The sequence below is a fragment of the Morus notabilis genome, unplaced genomic scaffold (assembly GCF_000414095.1).
Source record: "Morus notabilis unplaced genomic scaffold, ASM41409v2 Scaffold72, whole genome shotgun sequence".
Taxonomy (NCBI): domain Eukaryota; kingdom Viridiplantae; phylum Streptophyta; class Magnoliopsida; order Rosales; family Moraceae; genus Morus; species Morus notabilis.
This window is the reverse complement of record NW_010367952.1, coordinates 281,168-306,197: the sequence shown is the minus strand read 5'-3', so window position 1 is coordinate 306,197 and position 25,030 is coordinate 281,168. Positions and strand designations below refer to the sequence as shown.

Sequence of the window (25,030 nt, the reverse complement as noted above, 5' to 3'; positions counted from 1 at the left end):
AGAGAAAAAAATCATCTCAATCAGAATTAAAACGAAAAAATTATGACATTTTTAAGAATAAAAAAATATTATTTATTAACTTGAGTTTGAATTTATGAACTCGAGTTGAAGGGAAAACTTGAACTCGAGTATAGCCCCAAACTTGAACTCGAGTTTAGCCCCAAACTCGAGTTCAAACTCAAATTTTACAAAAGAACACGAACTTAAATAAAATTGTAACTCGAGTTCAAACTTTTTCTGAATTTCGTTATAAAATAACAACCTCCTAATCTTTCCGTTGTGCCAATCCCTTCTACTAAACAATGGATTACCTCAATCCCTCCCTCACTTTGGCTTAGTTTGGTAGTGCTGTAGATTTTAGAAAAATTGTTTTTAGCTGTGCTGAAGGAAAAAGCAGCTGTTACAAGAAGCAGCTGAGTGTTTGGTAAACTGTAATTATAGTAGCTGTGCTGGTTCCAAAATCAGTGTAATAGCATTTGGTAAATTTTGAGGTGAAATTGCTGTGGGTATGTAAAATGACCAAAATAGATATAATATGAAACTTAAATATATATAATTATTTTTAGTATTTAGAAATACTTGTTTAACTTTAAAAAAAACATGGTGCTATGATTTTAAATTTTTTAACAATAAATTTATGATAATTAATTCTTTTTTTTTTTCATTTCTTCATTCACAATACAATTACAACTAAAAAGAGCATAATGATAAATTCTCAATCTTGTTAATGCAACCAAATACCATATGGTTGCAATCACCCGACCTATATCTTTTACGACTTCAAAATCTACATTTGTATAATGCTACAAAAAAGTAGCCACAGAAGTAATTATAATTTGTAGGAATACTACACAAAAAAGATTTGAGTCTTAAGCCTAATCTGTCTGTAAGAATGTATTTACTTTTCAGGTAACTTACTATCAACAGCCAACAGGCGAGCAATTTTATCCAATTTGGCAATAAAATATTCTCTCCTCATCTCAACAGCAAAATTACTCTGTTCTAAAAGATGTCGTTTACTCTAACAAATATAAGGACGCTATTTGTCAAAACAGCATTTGAAATTTGAGCAAGAACTCCTTCGAGAAAAAATAAGCTTCACTATCAGCTCTCACCCTTGACACATGTCGACTTGTCATACTCTACCCTACTCTCAAAGCAAAATCAAACAAACAAATCTTGAACAGAAGAAATACCTACTATATTATTAGCAAAATCGATAATCCAACAGAAGAACATAAGCCAAACAACAAATCCAGTTCTCTCCAAACGCTAAAACAATCCATTGCCGCAGATTATCGCTACTGCAGAATATTGGAACAACTACTTGCAACGGGTAGATAAAACATGAACAGAGGAAAAACTGCATCAAGGCATACATCCATAATACAACTAAATACTAAGCCAAATCAGATCTTGCGGCTGGCCAAACTTGCATCCCGCATCTCCCATGCAGGTCTACTTTCCCTTGCAATACCCGTCCTGATTGCCCGCTCAATTGGTTTAATGGCAAAGAAGAACTACAAAAAACAAGGCAAATTGAAAGCAATTCATTGAATCAGGAAAGAGAAGCAAAATTTAAGATCTTTCTTCCCCAAGAAAAAGCGAAAAGAAAATTTCCACGGGCTTACTTGGATTAATAAAATCAAAGGAATGAAGGTCTTCCCCTTCTCATTGGGGTTTGGCGCTTCAATCAACTTCGTATCAACAAAAATAGACTTGCTTCCATTCAACGCCACTTCCGTGATTTTTTCAACTAAATAAGAAATCCAAGCAATTCCATTCGGAAGATCCTATTTCCAAAGAATAGCCAATCTTGTCAATAACTTGAAAAGGATAAACAAAAGCTTCACAAAAGGCGTTGACCAAAACCCCTTAGATTGAAAGCTCAAAAACACAATATTATGTTATAATTGTTGAACTATTAAAAAAAAAAAAAGAAGAAGAAGAAAAGAATAGTAACTTCAATATGTAAGGATAACTAAAGCTCGATTCCAGATTCGTTTGCCAAAATTGTTGGTAATGGCTCTCATAACCTCTTTGTCCAAGTTATCAACTCTGCAAAATGCAACACACTGGTTTTGTGAAAAAATGATAGAAAGCAATACTCAAAACCTTCAAACCAAACTAAAACAGTAATCAACCAAGCAAAGAGAAAAGGACAACAACCTGAAAAGGACTAATGTTAGCGAGCAAAAATCATATTAAAAAAACTATTTTTTGTCCAAAGAAAAAAAGAATTCAAGATTATAAAATTATGACTAAAGGGAAAAAATAAATAAATAAAAGTTCAACCTCCTGCTTGAGTTTTCCCAGCAATTCGAGCAACTTGGTCTGAGTGGCAGGGGCGAATGAATTAATCCCTGACCATTCTTTGACACTTTGGGCAGCCACTTCTCAGTCTAATTCTTAACTATTCCTAAATTTAAGATAAAAGAAAGAAATAAACCAAACATCAATGATTCAACTAAAAAAAATGAATTAAAAAGTAACGATAGCAACACAGGCACAAAGTCCACAATCCTCATACAAGTCGTCCAGGCATAAATTTCTTCCAATATCATAAACCATTTTCACAGTAACAAAAGAAACAAGCAAGATTTACAAAATGAAAAAAAAAAAAAAAAAAAAAAAAAAAAAAAAAAAAAAAAACCCAATTGCCAAACCAGCAAACGGAGCACACAAAACCCAAATTTGGGTTTAGCGAGAAAACTGTTAAATAAAATAACAAGAGCAAATAACAGCCTTCTACTTACGCATATTGCAAGACAAAAAGAAATAAATTTTGAAGGTTTCGATGCTTTATTCTAGTTGAATTCAAGTAAAGCCACTTTCTAACTGTAAAAGCCAAATATAGAGTCAATGAAAATTGTAACAAGCGATCTCATAAACACCAAGATCCACCATTCTCAAAGCAATGAGAGGTAACACTTACCAATGGGCTTCACATGCTACACGAACAGAGATTTTGGGGACTTCGCCGCCGACAATCGCAGGAGATAAACGGAGATAGGGAGTCCGAGAGAGAGAAGAAAAATAAACGGAGGGAGAGAGCTTTGGCTGAGAGAGCGAAGGTTGAGGCTGAGGGAGGGTGAGGCGAGAGAGCACGAGAGGAGGCTGGAGGCTGAGGTGAGAGAGCACGAGTGAAGGTTGAGAGGCTGAGAGTTTCAGGGAAGGGTGAGGAGATGTGTGCACGAGGATGAGGGAGATGGGTTATTTTGGGAATAACCAAAATTTCATTAAAGCCTTCCTTCAGATTCCCGCACAATCTGAAATCAGAAGCAGCTCGCAGCAAGTGAGCTGCTTCTGATTTCAAATAGAAAATAGCTTCCGGATTCTTTAAGAATCCATTTTTATGTGTTTACCAAACACATTTTTTAGCTTCAGCTGAAAAAAAAAGTGCTTTTGGCTTCCCAAAAGCACAACCAAACGGAGCCTTTGGCTTAGTTTGGTAATGCTGTGGATTTTAAAAAAAGTGTTTTTAGTTGTGCTGTAAGAAAAAGCAGCTGTTCCAAGAAGCAGTTGAGTGTTTGGTAAATTGTAATTATAGTAGCTGTGCTGGTTCCAAAATTAGTAAATAGCGTTTGGTAAATTTTAAGGTGGAATTGTTGTGGGTATGTAAAATGACCAAAATAGACATAATATGAAATTTAAATATATATAATTGTTTTTGGTATTTAAAAATACTTGTTTAACTTTAAAAACACATAATGTTTTGATTTTGAATTTTTTAACAATAAATTTATGATAATTAATTCTCTTTTTTTTTTAGTCTAATTATTACATCGGAATTCTTAGTGTTTCCTTTCCTTGGTATTATTTCCCCCTCCCTTAAATTTTTTTATACACGTACTTGTATGAGATGATGAATCAATTTCTTTAGAGGAAAGTTTGAAGATTGCAAATTCTACTCAAATGATAACACTTGTTTCATTGGATTGCTTAGTTAAATGTATCATGTAAGTTTTGATTAATTTGAACTTAAGGAGTTTACTTCTGATGGTAGAATTTGCTCACATGCTCACGGCTATGAGGCCCTATTTGCATCTTTTATCTTAAAAGTTTGTCCATGTACTTTTTTGTTATCCTTATTGTTCGATAAAATTGGTTATGATCAGAATATGGCATCGTCAGGCACAATGATTTTAGTAAGCAGCATAGTTTTCTTGCAACTTTGATCCATGAAAGTTGGATACCTTTGTTCACATGTATACATACACACACACACATCCATTTCCAAATGAAAAGATTTAAGTCCTACAAATACAAACTTAAGTCCTACAAATACACACGTATGTACCTACAAACTTAACTCAAATGAAAAGATTTAAGTCGTATTCATTAAGCTTATTGCAATTTGATCTCGTACTTCATCCATTTCCAGTGATAGTAAAGCTTCATTCTCTTCTACATTATTGTCATCTGGTTGATTCTCTTCATAAACGAAATCATCTAGATTATCCTCGACCCTTTGAAAATGTAGATCACGCTTACGATGCTTCCTAATGTAGTTATGGAGCACCATTGTAGCAATAACTATTTTCACTTACTTTGCAAACGCATAATTTGGCATGTCTTTCAAAATTTTCCATTTTTTCTTTCAGACACCAAATGTGCGTTCAATGACACTTCGAAGAGAAGAATGTGCTTGGTTAAATACCTCTTTATAGCCAGTTGGTCGACGACCCATTCGAAATTGTTCTAAATGGTATCGTTCTCCTCTATAAGGTCCAAGAAATCCTTTTAATTGTGGATAACCTGCGTCAACTAAACAGTATTTACCTATTGAGATACAAACACAAAGACTTAGGAAATAATAAAACAGAGTTCTCATTAATATAGAAGAGGTTTTAACCTTCTGGTGGTTTTGGGAACTTTAAACTTGTACGGCGTAGTGCTGCTAAGAATATTCTTGTATCATGAGCACTACCTTCCCAACCTGCATATGCATATGTAAATTTCATATTGAAATCACAGGCAGCCATCACATTTTGGGTTGGCACACGCTTTCTACCAATAAATGGGACTTGATCTTCTGGTTGTATTATAGCTGGAACGTGTACGCCATTTATTGCACCTATACGGTTCTAAAAAGAAGAAAGTTCTATGTTTAAAATGAATACTTTAAATAAGGAAGGAAACATATTATGAACTAAGAGAATACCTTAAAATAAGGCATATATCTACAATCCACTAATATCTCTTGAGGCATTCCACTAAACTCTGAATCATCAGGCTTTATAACATCCATACTCATACGACAGACAATATTTAGAACATACTCAAAATATCTACTAATTGTTTTACCAGAATGTTGAAATCGTTCTTGTGTTGAACGATTTCCCGCACCCTGACCTAAAATGAACAAAAACATTCTGACTATTTCAAACGCGGATATATTTCTTGATCCCTGTAATCCATAGTTACATTGCAAATCATTACATAGGGACATAAATGTTGGGAATGGTGTCCTAGAAGCATGAGATGTAATAAGATATTTATTATTTATTTAATAAAAGAGTTTATTCATTATTTTATGTGCATATATTTATGAATATTTATGAATATCAATAAAAATTCCATGATTATTTATGTAACCTTAAAACATTGTATATAAGTGTTATATACGAGAGGATAATGTTTAAGGATAATAATTAAAAAGCAATGTTCATAATGAATTTAATTAAAGTTTGGAATCTTTAATTAAAACATTATTAATACATGTGATTCCCATTTAGAATGGAACGGTGTTATCCGCACTGTTAATATGGTGAGATATTGAATGAGTGTATTTCGCATAATGAGATTATGTGGAACAAGGACACATACACAATATGAATTTCTAATAATTCTGTTAAGTATAGAAATTCTAATTGAGTCTACCGATGGTCATATATAGAATGATCTTAATCATGAGTTCTTAACAGCCTCTTATTTATGGATTCGTGTCTTTTGATTTACTCGGTACGGATTATGAGATCCTTAATCCTATTCCTTATATTTTGGAGACATGATGAAGTAGGTAGCCGGGAATGTTATTACACGAGATGGAATCCATTCCTTCTTGAGAAAGAAGTAGATAAATAATTCTCTTGAGGGTTGATTCGGTACTTGGACCAGTAGGAGCTCCGATTCATGAATGTGTTTTATGAATCACTGTCCATTAGAGAATCAATGGTACTCAAGGATAAAGAAGTAATTAGAGAGGTTAACGGATTTTACCTAGCTCTAATTATGAATTATTTATGGAGGATTGATCTATATGCAATGACTATATCAAATGGACACTTCACAGTTTAGAAGTAATTAATATCTATAATTTCGAGAGTGCAATTCCAAGTTTATAGTGGAGTAACTATTGGAATTAATAGAATTAATTAATTAATTAAAGTGTTTAATTGATTATTAATTTTATTGGAGCTCGGGATTATAGGTCCATTAGTCCCCCCGTCGTCCTAGTAATTCTGCCAGACACAGAGGGCAAAATGAGAATTTTAGAATTACGGAATTCTAAAATTAAATACTCAAAAATAATTAATTGAGAATTAATTATTATTTAAATAATGTGATTATTTAAATTTGAATTTGAAATTGAAATAAAATTGGACTACAGGATAAATGATGATTTTCTCTTCCTTCTCTATCCAGTATTGGCGCCACACACAGGGATGAGAATCCCTAGCATGGCCGGCCATAAGGGATAAGGGATATAGGAGAATTTTGGTTCGAAATTCAAATTGGAGATAGAGATTGGATTCCTTCTAGAAGTTTGACTTCTACTCTATAAATACTATTTTTGAGACAATTTTCGGAATGGTTTTTTGCCCTAATTTTAGAGGTAGCCGAAATTTCTCTATAGAAATTTTGGAAACAATTTTTCAGCCCTAAGAGTTACGGCTGGCCGAAATTCTCAAGAGAGAAAGGAAGGAAAAAATTTTTCTCTAAAAATTCCACATCGTGCATGTGATGGTGTTTGTGGAAATTCAAGTGCTTATTGTAACCCGTTTTTTTTCATGTGTGCCCACACACATCTCTTCATGGATTCTAGGAATTGCCGTGGAAGACATTGGTTTTCTAAACATAAAGATTGGAGCAAGGACTGTTCGTGGTCAAAGAACTCAAGTTATCATCCGAGTCGGCTTCCAGGTATTTTTCCTGATTGAGTTCTTGATATATATAAGTAAATGAGATTAATTTATTCGTGCATAAATTAATATAATCTATAGAGTATCTCAAAAGTTTTATGAAAATTTTTGTTATACACGATCCGCCTCTCCCCCGCACCACCGCGCTTCCGCATCCGAATTTGATTCGGGCAACCAACAATAAGTACATCCTTATCCATTCTAAACATTCTATAACTTCTAATTTCATGTCCGCCTAATAATTCTATTACCCACATGTTTCCAGTTTAAGTAGAGTTCATACAAGAATTTTTGTGAATACACTTATTATAATATTGTTCAATGATGTGTGCAGTAACACAAACAAGTTGTAAACTTAGCTGGGTAATATTATCAGACATCCCAGCTAATAATGAAGAAACCTACATGTAAACAATGTTCAAATGAAATAATAGAAAATATCAATGTCTGATGTATAAAAATAGAGTATAATATTCAATACAATGTATTCGAAAGCATGGAAAAACAACATTATGGTACATAATTAATGAAAGCCACACTAAAATATTACTCATAGTAAAGGAAGACTCAAGGGACACTCAAGGGAATTTAAGAGGATGATCCTAGGCCGTGCTCAAACTTAAGCCAGTTGAGCTGCAACTCAGGTCTTTTCAAAGCAAAAAATGACTCTATTTTAATCGTGTCTGCGCACAAGTGGACAGTAAAAAAATACAACTCGCTCCCACTCTCTAATCCAGGTAGAGATTCAAGGACTTCAACAAGTCGTGTCATGCTATAATCTGGTCCTTTACTTTGTGCAATGGATGATCCGGTACTAATAGTCTCCACTACGGTGACAAGGCGCTCAATTTGTTGAGACAATTTGGCCGCACTGCCTACTTTATCCTTGCCTTTCCCTCTTTTGAATTTCTTTTGTCCTTCATCTAGCTCGATTGGACGCTTCTTCTTAGGGTCCTGTGGCATTTCTCTTCTGATAGGTGCATCTGACGATCCACTACTCTCAAGTTGTTCAAGTGGAGATATCATTTCATTTGCTATTTTATCATCCTCACATGGTATCTGTCCAGATGCGGGTGTCCAAGCATACACCCCTGTGGCCACAGTATTAGTAAACATCCTATTCAACTTATCCTCAAACTCTGGTTCAATTCCCTGCGTGCGAAACTTCGCTGCGTTAGGATGAATCTGTAAAAATACTTTAATAAATTAACCCTGCCACACACTAAATGTACACACTATCAATAATGTGCAACTTCATTCGTATATTATTCGTATACCTGCAATTTATTATGCCACCATTCCTCAGATGCATCAATAGTGTTCTTTTTATTGTTCCAACCTAAACCGGTTTCCTTCCCAACAAGTTCCTTCCAAAGTTTCCAATCATTCTTCAAAGCATCCCACTTATTCTTCAATTGTGTTCTTTTATACACTCGTTTGGTTGCTTCGTTAAATTTTTGAATTACATTTTCCCATCCAACTTTGTCAAGATGTGTCCCAGGTCGGTGTCCACCTTCAACCTCTTTGATACACAAATCACAAAAAAGCTGTATTGCCTCGGTATCCCATATCGCTTTACCTTGTGCTGTACTACCCTCCATTTGAACAAATGATGACTGAAAGTGCTACCACCATTATAAACCCAACGCATATTTATAGATAATAAAAATAACTAAAGCAGCTTAAGGCTTTTTTAAGCAAATGATAATGAACAAATAGCTAACCAATATTTAACCACAAGAGTGTCAACCTCCATTCTTGCTAGTATTGCAATTGAATGGTAAAAACGAATAGAACGGTAAAAATGGCAAATGATCAAACAGTTTAAGCTGCAAATAAATAAGATAGATAAATCTAGATATCGTCCCTCGAGAAAGGGTGTTATCAAATACCAGTATTATAATTATATTATTTAGAAAGTCACAATGTTCAGAATTGCAATAAGTAACAATGACAAAAATTAATTGCTAATAACACAATTGAATAAACTTAATAAAATCAATGGTGAAGGTTCTAGAGTTTGGATTTCCTCAATTGGTTTCCAATGATTAATTGACAATGAACCGGCTTGGCATGCATGAATCAAACGAATCACAGTTTATTGCCTATATAACTCTATATAACTCTGTGTTTATATCTCTAATTTTAATGGCGATCTGTGTTTATATCTCTATATAACTAAAACCCCAAATTTATTGCCTTAATGGTCAGATATCATATTTCACTTTTCAGTTCTTCATACAATATCTCAAACATGTAAATAATGGCCATTCATTCACAAGAATCAGATCTAAGACAACAAATTGATATGCTGAAAATCAATCACACATTCATTGAATAATCAATCAAGGAATCCCAATTGAATCCATCCAAACCCTAGACAAGAGAACTAATTCCACATACTACTAATAAAGATCATGTCTAAATCATGAATAATAAATAAAATAGAAAAACAAAAACTAGGTTTTCAAATTCCAAGAAGAAGGATGAAAAATTGGTCATGTTCTTCTCTCTTACGGTTTTTTTTTTTATTTTTTTATTTCTTAATGTCTTTCGTTTTTTTTTTTAATTTCATTAACATCAGTTGCATTTCAGATGGTTGGTTCCTAATCTTGACCATTTCTTTTCCGTTCTCCCTGTTTCTTCAATGGCATTCATACTAACGGAGCCTATGCCCAGATGAACCAAAACACCAGAAACAATTCATATACATTATAGTAAAAAAACTGAAAAATTTGTCCTATAATCTCAGCTTTTGCAGAACCGTTTGTCATCGAGATATATTCAGCAATAAAGATCAACATAAGGAAAAGGGTAATGCAGCGATTAGCAATTTCAAGGAACTCAACAAAACAGATTCGGAGTAATCTGGAAAAAAAAATTTACGAGATCAAATGGCTATTGAAGAACAAAATTTTGTACAAAATCTGAAAACCCAAATCGACATTCGAAACCACCAACACCAAATCGACATTCAAAACCCAAATTTCATCAAGCCGTACCAAATCGACATTAAAAAAAAGTTCAATCGAGCACTTACAAATGCAGAGATTGCGAGCTCCAACCAGATCAGCCGGTCTCAGCCAGCGACGAACGGAGATTTTGGGGACTCCACCGCCGACAATCGCAGGAGATAAACGGAGAGAGGGAGTCCGAGAGAGAGAAGAAATATAAACGGAGGAAGAGAGCTTTGGCTAAGAGAGCGAGGTTGAGGCTGAGAGAGGCTGAGGGAGGGTGAGGCGAGAGAGCACGAGAGGAGGCTGAGAGGCTGAGGCGAGAGAGCACGAACGGAGGGAGAGGCTGAGAGTTTCAGGGAGGGGCTGAGGATGTGTGCACGAGGACGAGGAAGAGATGAGTTATTTTGGGAATAACCAAAATTTCATTAATGGCTGAGTTTGGATTCCCGCACAATCTGAAATCAGAAGCAGCAAGTGAGCTGCTTTTGATTTCAGATGAAAAATAGCTTCTGGCTTCTTTAAAAATCTATTTTTATGTGTTTACCAAACACATTTTTGAGCTTTAGCTGAAAAAAAGTGCTTTTGGCTTTCCAGAAGCATTACCAAACGGAGCATTTGTCTCATACTTTTTCCTTCATTTCCCTACGATCAAACACACCTTTAAACTATATTTTTACCTTTTAGAAAATTAGTTTTTGGTACCTTTAAATTATTTTTGAGACATAAAATGTTAAATTTATCATTTTTAATAATTCTTAATTTAGTTGATCTAAATTTACTCTTTATTAAACGTTCTAAAATACTTTATATAGCTATAACCAAACACCCTTTTTGCCTTTAAAAATCATAAAAGAGTAAATTTATTTGATGTAAAAATAATATTTATTTTATTTGATGTAAATATAATATTTTATTAATAATTACGATATCTATGCCGAGTATATCACTAAATATTGTATTTGCATCGGATAAATAAATATTTATTAGTAAATACGTTTCAAATTAAATGTTTTTTTGATAACTTAAATATTTATTAGTAAATAGCTTCAAATTAAATATTTTTTTGATAATAGATAAATTAAATATTTATTGGTAAATACACTTCAATTGCTTCAAAATAATACTATTTATTTTCAATAAAACAACTTAAGAAAAGATAAGATAACAGTTTCTAATAAGATCCGATTGAAATCACGCTCAATTTAAAATGTATACAGAATAACATATATGATCTAAGGGTGAAAATAATATTTTTTTAGGCCTCGCCACAGATTTGAGTTTTTAATTCGAATTAAGATGTGATATTTTCTGAGAACTTTTAAATATAGCAAAAAAAGTGAGATGTGATATTTTTTGAGAGCTTTTAACTGTAAAAATTTAGGGCCCGTTTAGTTCGCTGATTCGAGTTTTTAATTCGAGTTGAGATGTGATTTTATGTGAGAGCTTTTTACTATAGCAAAAAAGTTAGATATGATTATTTCTGAGAGCTTTTTACTGTAGTAAAACTCGAATTCTAAACTCGAATCGGTGAAATGAACATGACCTAAAACTGAAAACTCAAATCGGTGAAATAAACAAAGCTTATTAGTTATTTTTTTGATACTTAAAAAATCTCTTTAATATGCGCACACACAAATATATATATATATATTTATGTCTGATTTAAATTTTTAATTTAAATTAAAATGTGACATGTGAGCTTTTAATTGTGATTTTTTATAAGAGGTTTTAACAGTATTAAAATTAAAATTGCAAAATTACATATGCTGAATAAATCGCTGAAATTTTAGAAAAACCAATTACTATCTCCCTCACTCCTTTTATCGAAACCCTAGCGCAGAGAACGGTTTCTCTCATCGTTCTGTGCTTTCTCATTCTTTCTCATCGTTCCCTCTCGCCGTCGCGGGGTAAGCCATTTTCTTACTCCATTAAGCCTTTCCTTTTTTTTTTTTTTTTTTTTCTAAATCTTTTCACGCGAACATTATTTTTCGTTTGCGGCCTTTTTTAATTTTGTCGATCTTTTCCTCTATTTAGTGCGTAAATTGCGTTTTGAGTTTGAGGTTGCTAGCGATTCTACTAGTTGGAGCCGTCAATTGGGTTTTCGAAGCCTAGTTTTGATTCGATGTGGCGGTTAGAGTTGGGGTTAGGTTAGGGTTTTGATAAGGATAATCTGGGTTGATTAAGAGGTTTTCTATTTATGTATTTCAATGTTTTTTTTGGTCTATCTCTGTTTTCTCAATTCTTGGGTTTGTGATCCCAAATGCTTGTGCAGTAGATTGTTTGGTAGCTGGGAAAATTGAGGGAGAAAGGATTAGTTAAATCTGATTGTTTTCTGTTCAGAAAAAAAATAAAAAATTTATTGTTTTCCTATTTCTTCTTTTTCTTTCCGTTCAGCAGAAAGAAAAAAAAAAAAAAGAAAGAGAAACGAAAAGAAAGTCTGATTGTCGGAAGAGTTTTCCTACTTGCTTTATTCCATGCTTCTGTAGGTTGCCAAACAATTGGTAAAACTAATCTTTTGTGAATAACGGACTCATTGTTTTAACTTTTTTTTCCTTTATGGCTTTAATTGTTTAACTTTCAATTATTATTATTATTTTTGGGTAATGGAATGGTTCTCATAGTTCAGAATGGTTCTCATAGTTCATTTTAGTGCGTAGAACTACTTTTCATCTGCATTGTATTGTTGATTTTGAGATGCTAATATGGTAGGAGTTAAATCCATGCTAACTAGTTTGTAATTTTGTAGGTAAAAAAGAAGAGAGGCAATTTAAGCCTCTTTTTTCGTTGAAAGGAAAAATGATGAGCACGGGGCCAATCTTACCTCTTCCTGCTCCTCCTTCTGATGGAAACCTCGGTCCACTTCCGCTGTCTCAAGTGCCTGAGCAGCAAAAGGATGAAAAGCCAATTGAGGAACAGAATCAAACCAACTCAGCTCCTGCTTCTGTCGCGACTCACACTAGAACAATTGGAATAATACATCCTCCTCCAGACATCAGAGGCATTGTAGATAAAACTGCAACATTCGTTGCCAAGAATGGGCCTGAATTTGAGAAAAGGATTATAGCAAACAATACTGGTAATGCAAAGTTTAATTTCCTGATTCCTTCCGATCCATACCATGCATATTACCAGCATCGATTGTCTGAATGTCGTGCCAATCAGTCATCTTCACAGCAGCCGTCTGGACAGCCTTCTGACCCTAATGAACCTGAGTCTTCTCCACTAGCTCTAGCTGCCAATGGCAATGAATTAATTGCACCAAAGCCTGACCCATCTGCCCAGTTCAAACCTGTGCGTAAAGTCCTCGAGCCCCCAGAAGCTGAGCAGTATACGGTCCGGCTTCCTGAAGGAATTACTGGGGAAGAACTGGACATTATTAAGCTTACAGCCCAGTTTGTAGCTCGAAACGGGAAATCGTTTTTGACAGGATTGACTAGTAGGGAGATCAATAACCCCCAGTTCCATTTTCTGAAGCCTACTCATAGTATGTTCATGTTTTTTACTTCACTGGCAGATGCATATTCAAAAGTGTTGATGCCTCCAAAGGGCTTGACAGAGAAGCTTAAGAATAGTGTTTCTGACATGACAACAGTGCTTGAACGATGTTCGAATCGGCAACTATGGGAGCAGTCACAGGAGGAGGCTAGGGCAAAAGCTGAGAATGAAATTGAGCAGGAAAGAATACAAATGGCCATGATAGATTGGCATGACTTTGTTGTAGTTGAGACAATAGACTTTGCCGATGATGAGGATGAGGACTTACCCCCTCCTATGACTCAGGAGGAGGTTATTCGGAGGAGTAAGATTTCAGCTGTAGAAGAAGAGATTGTTGAGCCCAGCAAAGAGGTAGAAATGGAAATGGACGAGGAGGAGATGCAACTTGTTGAGGAGGGCATGAAATTAGCTAGACTTGATGAGAATGATGAAGAAAGGAAAAATGAGATAAGGGTGTCGGAGGAACCTGAACCACCAATGAGAATCGTTAAGAACTGGAAGAGGCCTGAGGAAAGGATGCCTGCTGAAAGAGACCCAACGAAATATGTTGTTTCTCCAATCACTGGTGAGCTGATTCCAATTAGTGAAATGTCTGAACACATGCGGATTTCTCTCATCGATCCCAAGTTCAAAGAGCAAAAGGAGAGGATGTTTGCTAAGATTCGAGAGACTACTTTGGCTCAGGATGATGAGATTTCTAGAAATATTGTTGGACTTGCACGAACCCGTCCTGATATCTTTGGTACCACGGAAGAAGAAGTCTCCAATGCTGTCAAGGCTGAGATAGAAAAGAAAAAAGATGAACAACCAAAGCAGGTAATTTGGGATGGTCACACAGGAAGCATTGGGCGAACAGCGAACCAAGCTCTGTCGCAAAATCTCATTGGAGAGGATCAGAATGATGCCGCTAATAATGATTTTAGAACACTTCATGGTCCAGCTGCTCCTCCTCCTAGACCTGGTGTGCCATCCATTCGTCCTCTTCCGCCACCCCCTGGACTTGCTTTAAATCTTCCTCGTATGCTTCCTCCGAACACAGCTCAGTATTCTGCCCCAACTAGTGGTGGGCTCCCTGTACCTCCACCCAGACCCCAAGTGGTCCAAATGATTCCACCTGTTCGTCCTCCTCTACCACCAATGCCCATGAGTTCTGGACAACAATCCTTTTTGGTGAACCGACCACACGCAATGCCTCCATCAATTTCAGGGACTCCTCAAACTGGCCCTGTACCACCCCCTCCAGGATCTCAGTTCACACACTTACCGCTTTCCCGTCCTTATGCTCCTCTTCATGTTCCCCCTCCTACAATGCATATGATGCCCCCACCACCTTTGCCTCAAGGAATGCCTCCACCACCACCTGAGGAAGCTCCTCCACCGCTTCCAGAGGAACCGGAGCCAAAGAGGCAAAAGCTTGATGATTTGTTGCTTGTTCCGGAAGATCAGTTTTTGGCCCGGCATTCGGTACAGTATTTTCTTCATTTGCTTCCTTTCTTAGCTTTAAAATATTTAGCATTTAATGATAACCGTTATATGGTTTTATGACTGAGATTTTATTATTTTGCAGGGACCTGTTCGCATTACTATTTCTGTTCCAAATGTTGACGAAGGAAATCTTAAGGGGCAACTTCTGGAAATCACAGTGCAGTCTTTATCTGAAACTGTCGGGAGTTTAAAGGAGAAAATAGCTGGGGAAATCCAGCTTCCTGCAAACAAACAGAAATTGAGTGGAAAACCTGGTTTTCTCAAGGACAATATATCACTTGCATACTACAATGTCGGAGCCGGGGAAACTCTCTCTCTTTCACTAAGAGAACGTGGTGGTAGAAAGAGATGAATACATTCATGAACGGGGAAACTCTCACTCGCATAAGGTTGTTGGAATTTTCTTGCTATATGAAAACATATGCCTTGTGTTAATTTGTGGATCTGATATTTGACCTTTGTCGCTGGGGATTTTATGTTTTCATTTATTTTCAGAATAATATTTTGTATTCTTTACTTTTTAACTGATGGCGAGACTGCTCTAATACAGATCCAGCACCCAGGGATGTCTCTTACAGGCAATGGGAAGTACGCATGTTCCTTCTACCTTGCAGAGCAATTAGGCAACTCTTTTTACTAATTATCATATTTCCTTGTGCAGTTGTTCGCAGTTACTTCCCTGGCCAATTTATATTCCATATAGTTGTATGACAATCCATAAACATCATTATTAAAAATGTCGGTGTTGCGAGAACTATAAAACTTTCGGGTTATTTTACTCTTTTTCTGCTAGTTTTCTTGCTGATAGTTTCTTTGGTGTTGATTTGTTTTTTTGGGCCCCTTTGTTAGCATTTAAATTTCATTTTGTAGGAAGCATGCTCATCCTGGACCGGGTGGACTGGTGGGTGAGTTTGAGCATCAGTAGAATCGGTTTGTTTTTTCCTCAGCTCAAGTGTCCTAAAAATCCCCCTGCTAGCTAATTTGGTTCTCAAGTTTTCCTTCAGAGCCAGCATTTTTGTGGCTGCTGCTAGAGTTTAGTGCTATCTAATTTTGTTGTTTTCTTAACCACAGAAAGCTACTACTTTGTTGGGACTCATGGAAAGGTCTCAGACCTGTTTGAAACTTGAATGTGTCATTATATATCTGACGCAGGTAGGATGGTTCTTCATGTTTTAACCTTTTAAATGCTGTAAATCTTTGCTGCCCTTTTTTTAAAAAATAAAAATAAAAAAGAATAATAAATAAAAAATAAAAAATTTAATCCTCGGTTTATAACTCCAATGTCGGTCCTTTATGCTTCGTTTGGTTGAAAGATTCGTTTTTAATTTTGAATCATAGTTCTTAATTTTCTACAGTGTTTTCTCTCACAAAAATTTTAAATTTTAAAAATTAAAATCATGAATTATGGTTCTGATTCCCAACCAAATTCCACTTAAACATGCCTTTTTCCCGTCGTGGTGCAGTTGAATCGTGTTGTGATCGCAGTTTCATATTGGAGCGGCAGGAATTCACTTCATTAGGATTTGTAGAGCTATGTTACTATAAATACAATGTTGATATTCGGAAATTTTGAAAATGTCGTTAACAGTTTATGCAGAAAAGTCTTTTTTTTTTTTTCATTGAAATCCGGTTTAGCAAATTGATATTTTTATCATTACAAATGCGAGAATTTTCTCCTGTCATACAGGAAAAAAAAAGCTCATATAGATATGACAAAAACTGCACAATACTAATGGCACTTTTTATTATTACTAGTAAGAAGAGGCACGTGCTATAGCCCGTGCCCTTGTCTTTGAATGACAGTCTATGTATGTATGTTGCGTTGTATATTTTGTTCAATTATATGATTTTTACTACTATTATAGCTTAGTGATTTTTTAGCTAAAGGTAAATTATTAAGTTTTACCTATTTTCATTTAATATTTTTTCGGGAAGTCTTCATTTTGATTTAAGGGTAATTGGCACTGTTGGTTTTTAAACTCTTTAGCAGGTGACACTATGATTATTCTTTTATTAAATTTGACAAAATAACCCTCTTCTTTTATTAATTTTGACAAAATAACCCTCAAACTCTTAAGAAGTGACAATTATGCCGTTTCCGTCTAAAATCGTCAACTTTAACAGAAATGATCATGTGCGGTGCACGTGATCTAATTCAGGAGGGTATTTTAGTAAAATAAAAAAAGTTTATACTTTTTAATAAAAATATGAATGAAAATTAAAAAGGAAAAAAAAAGGGAGAAAAACATGTCTATAAGAAAATAATGATACCCAAACCCAGAGACACAATTCCAGAAAAAATCAATAAATTAATTAGATTCTCCAATGTAAACTTTGATCAAGGTCATATCTTCACATCTATACTTCTTAAACAACAAAAAAACATAGATTTAGAGAAGGAAAAATAAAGAGCAGATGGGGCAAAAGAAAATCAAATGATTCCCCATTGCAAAGAAGACGTATGGATTGAATTCCATTTGTATATACTCATCAAAGTGGAAATAAAAAAAAAACAAAAACGATTGCCCATGTGAATTTATTACTACAATCTCAAATCCATGCATTCACAAGAAACATTCAAGATGTTACTGATAACCAAAGCCAAAAGGCAAAATACAAAAAAATAATTATAGAAATCTTGGCGATTACGGGTGACGCTTTCTATGGGGACTACTCTCGGCGGGCAGGTCGGTGAGGAGGGAACTAGGCGACGGGGAGGTGGGACGGTCGCGCGGCGGATCTGGGCTTGTGGCGATGCGGGTTCGACGGGTATATATGTGCTGGTGGTGGTGCGAATGCGATAGTGATGGCTTGAGGGGGCGAGGGCTCGGCGGCGGATCCGACAAAGTTCGGCTTCGTCAAGCCCATCCACTCAGCACCTCATTGGCTAGATCTACCCATTCTTTTCCCCAGCTCCGCCGCTCCTTCGACGGTATTTGTCGGTGCTCATTTCCTCGCACCGGCCAGACAACCAACTCCTCGCCCAAGCGCCGTCCCAAATTCCCTCTCTCGTCGTCGGCGTTTCACTCTTCACCCCAGCGGATCCATAGCTCTGGTATTTCTTTATGCAACAAAAGGTTGCTATGCAGAGATGAAATCGTCAAAAGTGCAATCTTGTAAACGATGAAGTTAAGACAGAATGCTTACAAATGGCGGATCATTTTGGTGTGCAAACGAGCTTTGTTTTTTGGTTTGGCTCACGAAACAGAGATTCGTAAAGATAATTCAGAATGTAGAGATGGTGAATCATCTGGGTTTAGCTCTCGAACTTCTTTATTTTCTTTTTTTTTTCTTAAGTTATAAGGGAGGGTATTTTAGTCTTTTCAATGTAAAAAATACAATTGAATGGCACGTGTATAAAACCGGTGTTTGGTTCGTGTTATGATTTGAATCATGATTCGTAACTCACAACAGTATTTTCTCTCATAAACTAAACTAAACGTAGACTAAACGTCCACTTAAATACTGACGGTTTTGGATGGAAATAGTTTTAATTTCTAAGATTTGAAGAGTTTGAGAGTTGTCTTGTTAAAATTAAAAAAAGGAACTAAAGTGTCATTTGAGTACGTTTGGTTGGAAGATTTAAACCATGTGATTCGAACCATTTTCAATTTACGTGAATTTTTTATGGGAGAAAATACTGTAGCGAACCACGAATCATAATTTGAATCAGTGAACAAATCCCTCCACCAAACATACTAATTTAAGGACTAATGGTGGTCTTACATAACAAAGTGAGTCTTATAATTCTACAATTGCATCATTATATAACAAAGTGAGTCTTATATTGATTTAATGAAACAAATAATTCTTTCAACTTTCCTCCGATGTCTATGAGTAGACATTTTGCGAAATATTTGATTTAACGTAAATTCAACATAGCAATTAATAAAAACATGCGAAAAAAGTACATAAGACTTTCAAAAAAAAAGTACATGAAAGTTTTTTTTTCTTTTTTTTTTTTTAAATAAGAAACTGCAAAACGATCAAAATTCAATTTATATTTCTAGATAAATATGACTTTTATAAACATATTTTATTTCCATTTATTCTTCCATCATTTATGGATAAAAAAAATTACAACTAATTATTTAACAGAAGAGATTTTTTTTTATTAGTACAAGGGTGACTTTAACAATGTAGAGATAGCTAATTTATTGTTTATGATGCTCTATTAATTCATTGCGTCAACTTTGTACTAACAATTTCTAATTTTATTGTGATTAAAAATAAGTCTTAAGAAGGTGTTTATTTTTTGCCATCTTATCTTCTGTAGTTCATTAGTTATTTTATAGGGAAAATTTATATTACTTTTTGGAATACACTAAAATGCTTTAACGAAATGAGAAAAAAAAAAAAGAGAAAAAAAAAACTCCACATGAATGTCTTCTAGTGTCTGCAAAGCCTTGTTCCATTCTTATTATTTCAATTGATTTTGTTTGTTTTTAAGGGAAAAAAAATTGTTTGTTTGTTCTTTTGCGAAGTTGGATTTACGACATATATGAGAAGCTTAATGATATTAATTTGTTTAGGAAGCCGTTTGGCATTTCTTGTAAAATAAAAATAAATTTTTTAAAAAAAAAAGTAAAAAGCACGAAAACCAAGAAACATAACCGACAATAAAAGAATAAAAAGCATGATTAAAGAGCGTAAAATTTAAATTTAAAAATAAACAGACAAGTTAATTAACACCTACCTGCTTATTATCTCTTTTTATATGTCTATAGGATTTCATAAGGTACTATAAGTTTTTTTTTGTTATGTTTTTAATAAAAATGGAGAATTCTACAATGGGACTTGTAATAATTTAAATTAGACGGTGTTTATCAATTGTTTGCAATTACATCCTAACATCTACCCCTTATAATATGCACGGTCTCATTTAAATATTTCAGTCGCGATCAATAGTCCAATGAGATCTTACAGTCGGGGAATCTTCCGAAAAAAAAGAAAGAATAGGTATAAAACAGTAATTTACAATGAAAAGATAAGGTTCCTCTCGTGCAAATTCACCAGTCACATCTTAGGCTTTACCAAAATGTTCCTACTCTAGAATTGCTCAATATTCGCTTGATATTTGAGAAATCAAATTAAGACGGGAAAGAATCACATGATGGAACAATTGCTCTTTTAAAACTTAATTCACAAGCAAAAAGAAACATTATCGTTTTATTATTAATTTACTTTTGAAGGATCTTCCTTACTCCCTCGAAAAATTGTTCTATCTTTTCCTCATTCTAACTGAATAAAACCATATGCTACAGCTTAAATAAAGCACGCAACATTATCCAGTATAAGTTACACAGTGAAAGGCTTATATGCCATGTTTGTCGAAAACATAAATTCAAAAATAATAATTATAACAAGAGACATATTGAGAAGAGTGTGTGATAATATGTTACATAACATGTATACGCCTTTCATTTCTCGTGTCTCTTCTTCTGAAAATTTGGTAAATATCTTGACAAAGAATAAGGACATCCGAAGAAACGCGACAGATTCTGGCAACCTTTCTCTCCAACATTGTCGTTGCCGCGCGAACTTAGAAGACTCAAGTATGTTTTTCCCTCGTAAATATAACGGAGCTGCTGCCATAGAAGTACGCTCAACCCGAGCCCCACCGAAACACTCGAAATGAAAAGATATACAAGAACAATGCCTCTAGCAGATAGAAGCACTGCAGATCTTAACAAGGCAAATATGACCTCTTTGAGAGCTGTTAAAGCCATACTCATGCTATGCCCATTCATGCGGCTTAAAGATCTATATGATAATGGTGGCCAGACATGCAGACCTACATATGTAGACATGAACGAGACGTAAATTGTACTGATGACAGCTGAAATGAGGAACATGATGAAGTGCCAGTGGTTCGCTGCACCAACACAGTTCCCAATCTGCACAAACGTTATAAGCAAGAGATTATCAGTTCATGAGAAAGCATATAAAGTGAAATGAAGCTTTGTTGCAAATGTTTGACAATTTGTTATTACCAGTAAGTTCAGTTGCACCCAGTGGCCAAGCCAAAATTTATTTCAATGTGTGTGCGTGATGGCGGGGGAACATAAACCTTAAAAAATGTTAAAAACCCTCAAACAATAAACTCTAAACTATTAATTAGTTTGAAGACGTGTTATGCACATGCGTTTTTAGTTTACTGAATTTGTTGATACGTGAATATAAAATTTTCTGAAGAGGCTAGTTATTTAGTGTTTACTTTAGTAAAAGAAAAAAATATATAAGTACAATGACTGAAAATGCATGATCTAATCAAAACGTGTTTTTAGTTGAATATCATAAATGTACAGACAAGTTGAATACATTTCAGTAATAAAGATTTAGAGGAAGAATTAGATAGAGTATGAACAAGTAAATAATTGTTGAGAATTCCACAAGAAACAAAAAAAATATATATTTAAGTATGGACAAATTTGAAAATAAATATTACTTCAATGAGGGCAAACAAGAGAAAAAGTATATAACAATTAAAAAAAAAATGCTAAGTAAGGACACATTTGAGAACAATTATCTTAATGGGTCATTGAGATTAAGGATTTTTAAGATCACTTTTGATATAACAAAGACTACATGAAATTAGATTTAATGGAGACATATTTGAAATCTTTGCTAAATAAGAGGTGGGTGGGGGGTTGGTTTAAAAGATCTTGAAAATCCAGGGAGGTGGGGGGGCTTAAAAGATCTTGAAAATCCAGGGGGGCAAAACCCTAGGCCTTACCTCCCCCTGCCCCTGCCTCCACCACCTTACGTCAAATCAACTTTCATCTTTACCACGTTTCATTCATTAAGAACAAGCAAAAGTTTTTAAAAAATAATCCGCACCAAGTTACGATGTACGACAACTTATAGATTCCCCTCATTCTTGTGGCTTTAAATTTTGGTTTATTTTAGCTACTCTTCCAAGTCTTGGGCTTAAACCATCCAGTGACCAGTCTCCTATTAGTGGTCATGGTAACAATACTAATAAACAAAAACCCTGCTAGCTTACATTAGCTAATGACAAACTTGTTCTAAGTTTTATGACCCCTGCAGGACTAATTAAAGCACTTTTAACAAAATTTTAACAGCAATAATATCCTAATAGTTTAATCTTGATTCTTTCCAGCCGTTTCTAAATTAATAATTCTATCACCAGTGAAGAGTTAATTGCTAATATGTCCAAGACAGATGGTGTTCCTTACATCTCAGTCTCAACATGTTTTAAAGTTGAGGAGTGAACACTTACAAATGGACAGTGATGATCCATGTCTAGTATACACTTTCCACACGAACGACAATGATGAGCTCTAGGTGACTTTGGTTTTGAGCAGTAAAGGCAGAATGTATAGTTCTCGAGGTGACCTTTCCCCACAGTTGGGTAGCTTCCCCATGACACGCTTGGAGGTGTGCCAGCACAGCCAAATGCGGCAGAAAATAATGTATAAATAGTAGCTACAGATAGGATCAAGGTGACGGTGGAATGGAATATCCCACAGTAGTAGCTGATGGAGAAAACAACCTGGTATACTGCCCACACTCCACCACCTGCACTTCCAGGAAAATATACCAAGATATAACAGCAGAAACAAGGAATGCAGCAATATGTAACTTTACTGGAAACCAAGTCCTCATGATCAAGATGTTCTTGGATAAATTAGCTCGGAATAACAAAAGAACAATAAAATTCTACATTTTGTTGTCCTTGGTACTAATTTATTTGTTACAAGCACAACATAAGCTTCCACAACCTGGTAAATTCCACAATAGGTATTATGTATTTCACATTGCAGGTTATGGATGTGAATATGCATCACGGGAGATTAACGAACCAGTAGCAAAACTAATTCTTATAAACTATAGCAAGGAAGATACAACCTGCTCAAGATATTAGAATCAAAGACCAAGAATAGAAAGGAAAAGAAATAAAAAGAATTGAATTCTCACCAGATGAATATGTCAATACACCTAGGGGAATGGGTGAACAAGGTGTTTATTGGACAAAAAGATCTTTATCCTATAAACTAATTTCTGACCAGAAAATTTTCTTTCCCAAGGAAATCAATGAACTCATACTGTCCAAACTATAAACACTGCATATTGAACAAATCTTTCACTAATGGAAAAATCAAACGATCATCCGGTAAATATTCAATTACATGCTATACAATTTCAAGATAATTTATTGCAAACATAGCATATGCTTTATAGGTGCTTCAGTTCTTTCTAGCTCGGAGGATTGCTTGTTCAGTTCTACTCTTTTCATTGTATAAAAGAACAATTCATCAAGAAGAATTTATTAAAGAAAAAAATGTCAAACGTTAAAAAGGAAAGGAAATGGAAAATAACTCAAGTGACATTTACAAGGAAAAACTGCAAGAATAAAACACGAAAAATGAGGAGTATTAGTAATGTAGTAATGAAGTTACAACTACGTACATATAACAAATACCATATACGCGAGGAGTACGCTAACGAAGAAACGATCTCGCAATCGTCTCAACCAGAAGTGCTTGCATTCACGCTTCTGCGCATTTTGGTTTGTCACGGCTCCACACCAACCACACTTGAAAATAGGCGCGTGAGACGGAATCAGAAGCCGCAACCCACAACCCCAACAAATCACGTCATAGTTCTCATTGTTTAACGTTACAAAATGCTCCTACATGTAAACCCTTAACATGAGCATCACGGGAAAGAAAAACTTTTGCAACTAAATAAGCAACCAAAAATATATGCACACAAACATTCTGTAACAATACCCAAAATCCAAACTCATCTAAATTAGCCAAGCAATATAAACTTTTCGTTGACTATCCATCCAAATTAATGATATTTAATCTCAAACACAACCAAGGAAAAAAAAAAACAATATGCTTTTACTGGAAAAAAAATAATCCGGAAAATTTGGTTTCTTGAGTTTTTTTAGCCTATTAAACAGCTAAAACAAGATCAGTCATTTACAAATAAATATAGAGAAAACATAGTCACTGACATAATTAAATCATCAGAATAAATTAAAAAAATTTAAAATCATGGCTATTTAAATACCAAAGAGTGATGATGAACAGAAAAACAACAAGAATCAAAATCAGAAACAGAGAGACAGCCAGTATATAACACAACAAGATGGAAACGAACCGCCAATCAGAAATTCCAAAAGTCAACGAATCACACACAAAACAAGAGCTAATCAGACAAGATAGAGAAACTGGGAAAAGAAAAACCAAACCTCCGGCAAGTCCGCCATCTTTGGGTTCGTATTTTTAGGAGCGGAGGTAGCAGTTGAGCATATAGCACCATTCTAGAAGTGGGTTTCCATTGGAAAGGACCAAAGACGAAGAACCACAGAAAGATTGGTTCAAGTTTAACCCGGATTCATTTATCGATCTTAAAAATATAAAATAAAATAAAATAATTTAACTCGGACTGAAGCCGTGACTAGGAAGTCAAAGTAAAACTTGAGTTGTTTGTTCATAGAAAAAAAAAATTGCACTAATGCAATATATATATATATATATATTTTACATAATACATCTCAAACATTTAATTTTAATAAATTATACTTCAAATTTTAAAATGATAGCAATTAAATTCTAATAGCTAGTAGATATTATCAAATTAATGGTTTAAAATATGAAATTCTTTCATGAACCTGGTTTAAAAAATGACAAGCTTTGCTATTTGGTTCGTGAATTGTATTCCTATATTTGAGGATTATTGAATTGTGGATAATTTCTCAAAAAGTTGTTTTGCTTCTAATTCTTAAAAAAAAAAAATCTAAATGATATGCTTGGGAAGATAAAATAGAGGCTTAAAAACAAGAAATTTGAGGCCTTAGGCACTGTCTTGACCTGTCTTGGAGTTAAGCCGGTACTGAGCTAAGTTGGTGATGACATGCCGTGACAATTTTTAAATTTTTTTTTTTTTGGTATAAATCAATACAAATATTTA

At 34.6% G+C, this 25,030-nt stretch overlaps 3 protein-coding genes across 3 annotated transcripts; 1 reads left to right on the top strand and 2 right to left on the bottom strand.

Moving 5' to 3' along the window:
- Positions 1 to 7,733: 7,733 nt before the first annotated feature.
- LOC112094607 (L10-interacting MYB domain-containing protein-like) lies at positions 7,734 to 8,746 on the bottom strand. Its single transcript, XM_024176002.1, has 2 exons — positions 8,423 to 8,746; positions 7,734 to 8,330 (listed from the first exon to the last, which is right to left on the bottom strand). The coding sequence occupies exons 1-2, from the start codon at positions 8,744 to 8,746 to the stop codon at positions 7,734 to 7,736; spliced, it is 921 nt and encodes a 306-aa protein (XP_024031770.1).
- Positions 8,747 to 11,889: 3,143 nt separating this feature from the next.
- LOC21398093 (probable splicing factor 3A subunit 1) lies at positions 11,890 to 15,864 on the top strand. Its single transcript, XM_024175985.1, has 4 exons — positions 11,890 to 12,009; positions 12,849 to 15,061; positions 15,165 to 15,471; positions 15,633 to 15,864. The coding sequence occupies exons 2-3, from the start codon at positions 12,899 to 12,901 to the stop codon at positions 15,432 to 15,434; spliced, it is 2,433 nt and encodes an 810-aa protein (XP_024031753.1). The 5' UTR covers positions 11,890 to 12,009; positions 12,849 to 12,898; the 3' UTR covers positions 15,435 to 15,471; positions 15,633 to 15,864.
- Positions 15,865 to 20,320: 4,456 nt separating this feature from the next.
- Positions 20,321 to 24,531, bottom strand: LOC112094605 (protein S-acyltransferase 11). The gene is made up of 4 exons (XM_024175998.1): positions 24,309 to 24,531; positions 23,516 to 23,738; positions 22,326 to 22,624; positions 20,321 to 20,979 (listed from the first exon to the last, which is right to left on the bottom strand). The coding sequence occupies exons 1-4, from the start codon at positions 24,324 to 24,326 to the stop codon at positions 20,503 to 20,505; spliced, it is 1,017 nt and encodes a 338-aa protein (XP_024031766.1). The 5' UTR covers positions 24,327 to 24,531; the 3' UTR covers positions 20,321 to 20,502.
- Positions 24,532 to 25,030: the final 499 nt, after the last annotated feature.

Bases quoted from the DNA above. Each gene is read 5' to 3' on its own strand.
- LOC112094607 (XM_024176002.1), bottom strand. From the start codon at position 8,746: ATGGAGGGTAGTACAGCACAAGGTAAAGCGATATGGGATACCGAGGCA. The intron at 8,331-8,422 runs GTATACGAATAA...GTATTTTTACAG, and splicing joins GGTGGCATAATAAATTGCAG to ATTCATCCTAACGCAGCGAA.
- LOC21398093 (XM_024175985.1), top strand. From the start codon at position 12,899: ATGATGAGCACGGGGCCAATCTTACCTCTTCCTGCTCCTCCTTCTGAT. The intron at 15,062-15,164 runs GTACAGTATTTT...ATTATTTTGCAG, and splicing joins AGTTTTTGGCCCGGCATTCG to GGACCTGTTCGCATTACTAT.
- LOC112094605 (XM_024175998.1), bottom strand. The intron at 22,625-23,515 runs GTACGTAGTTGT...CTGGAAGTGCAG, and splicing joins GTATATGGTATTTGTTATAT to GTGGTGGAGTGTGGGCAGTA. The intron at 20,980-22,325 runs GTAAGTGTTCAC...ACGTTTGTGCAG, and splicing joins TGGATCATCACTGTCCATTT to ATTGGGAACTGTGTTGGTGC.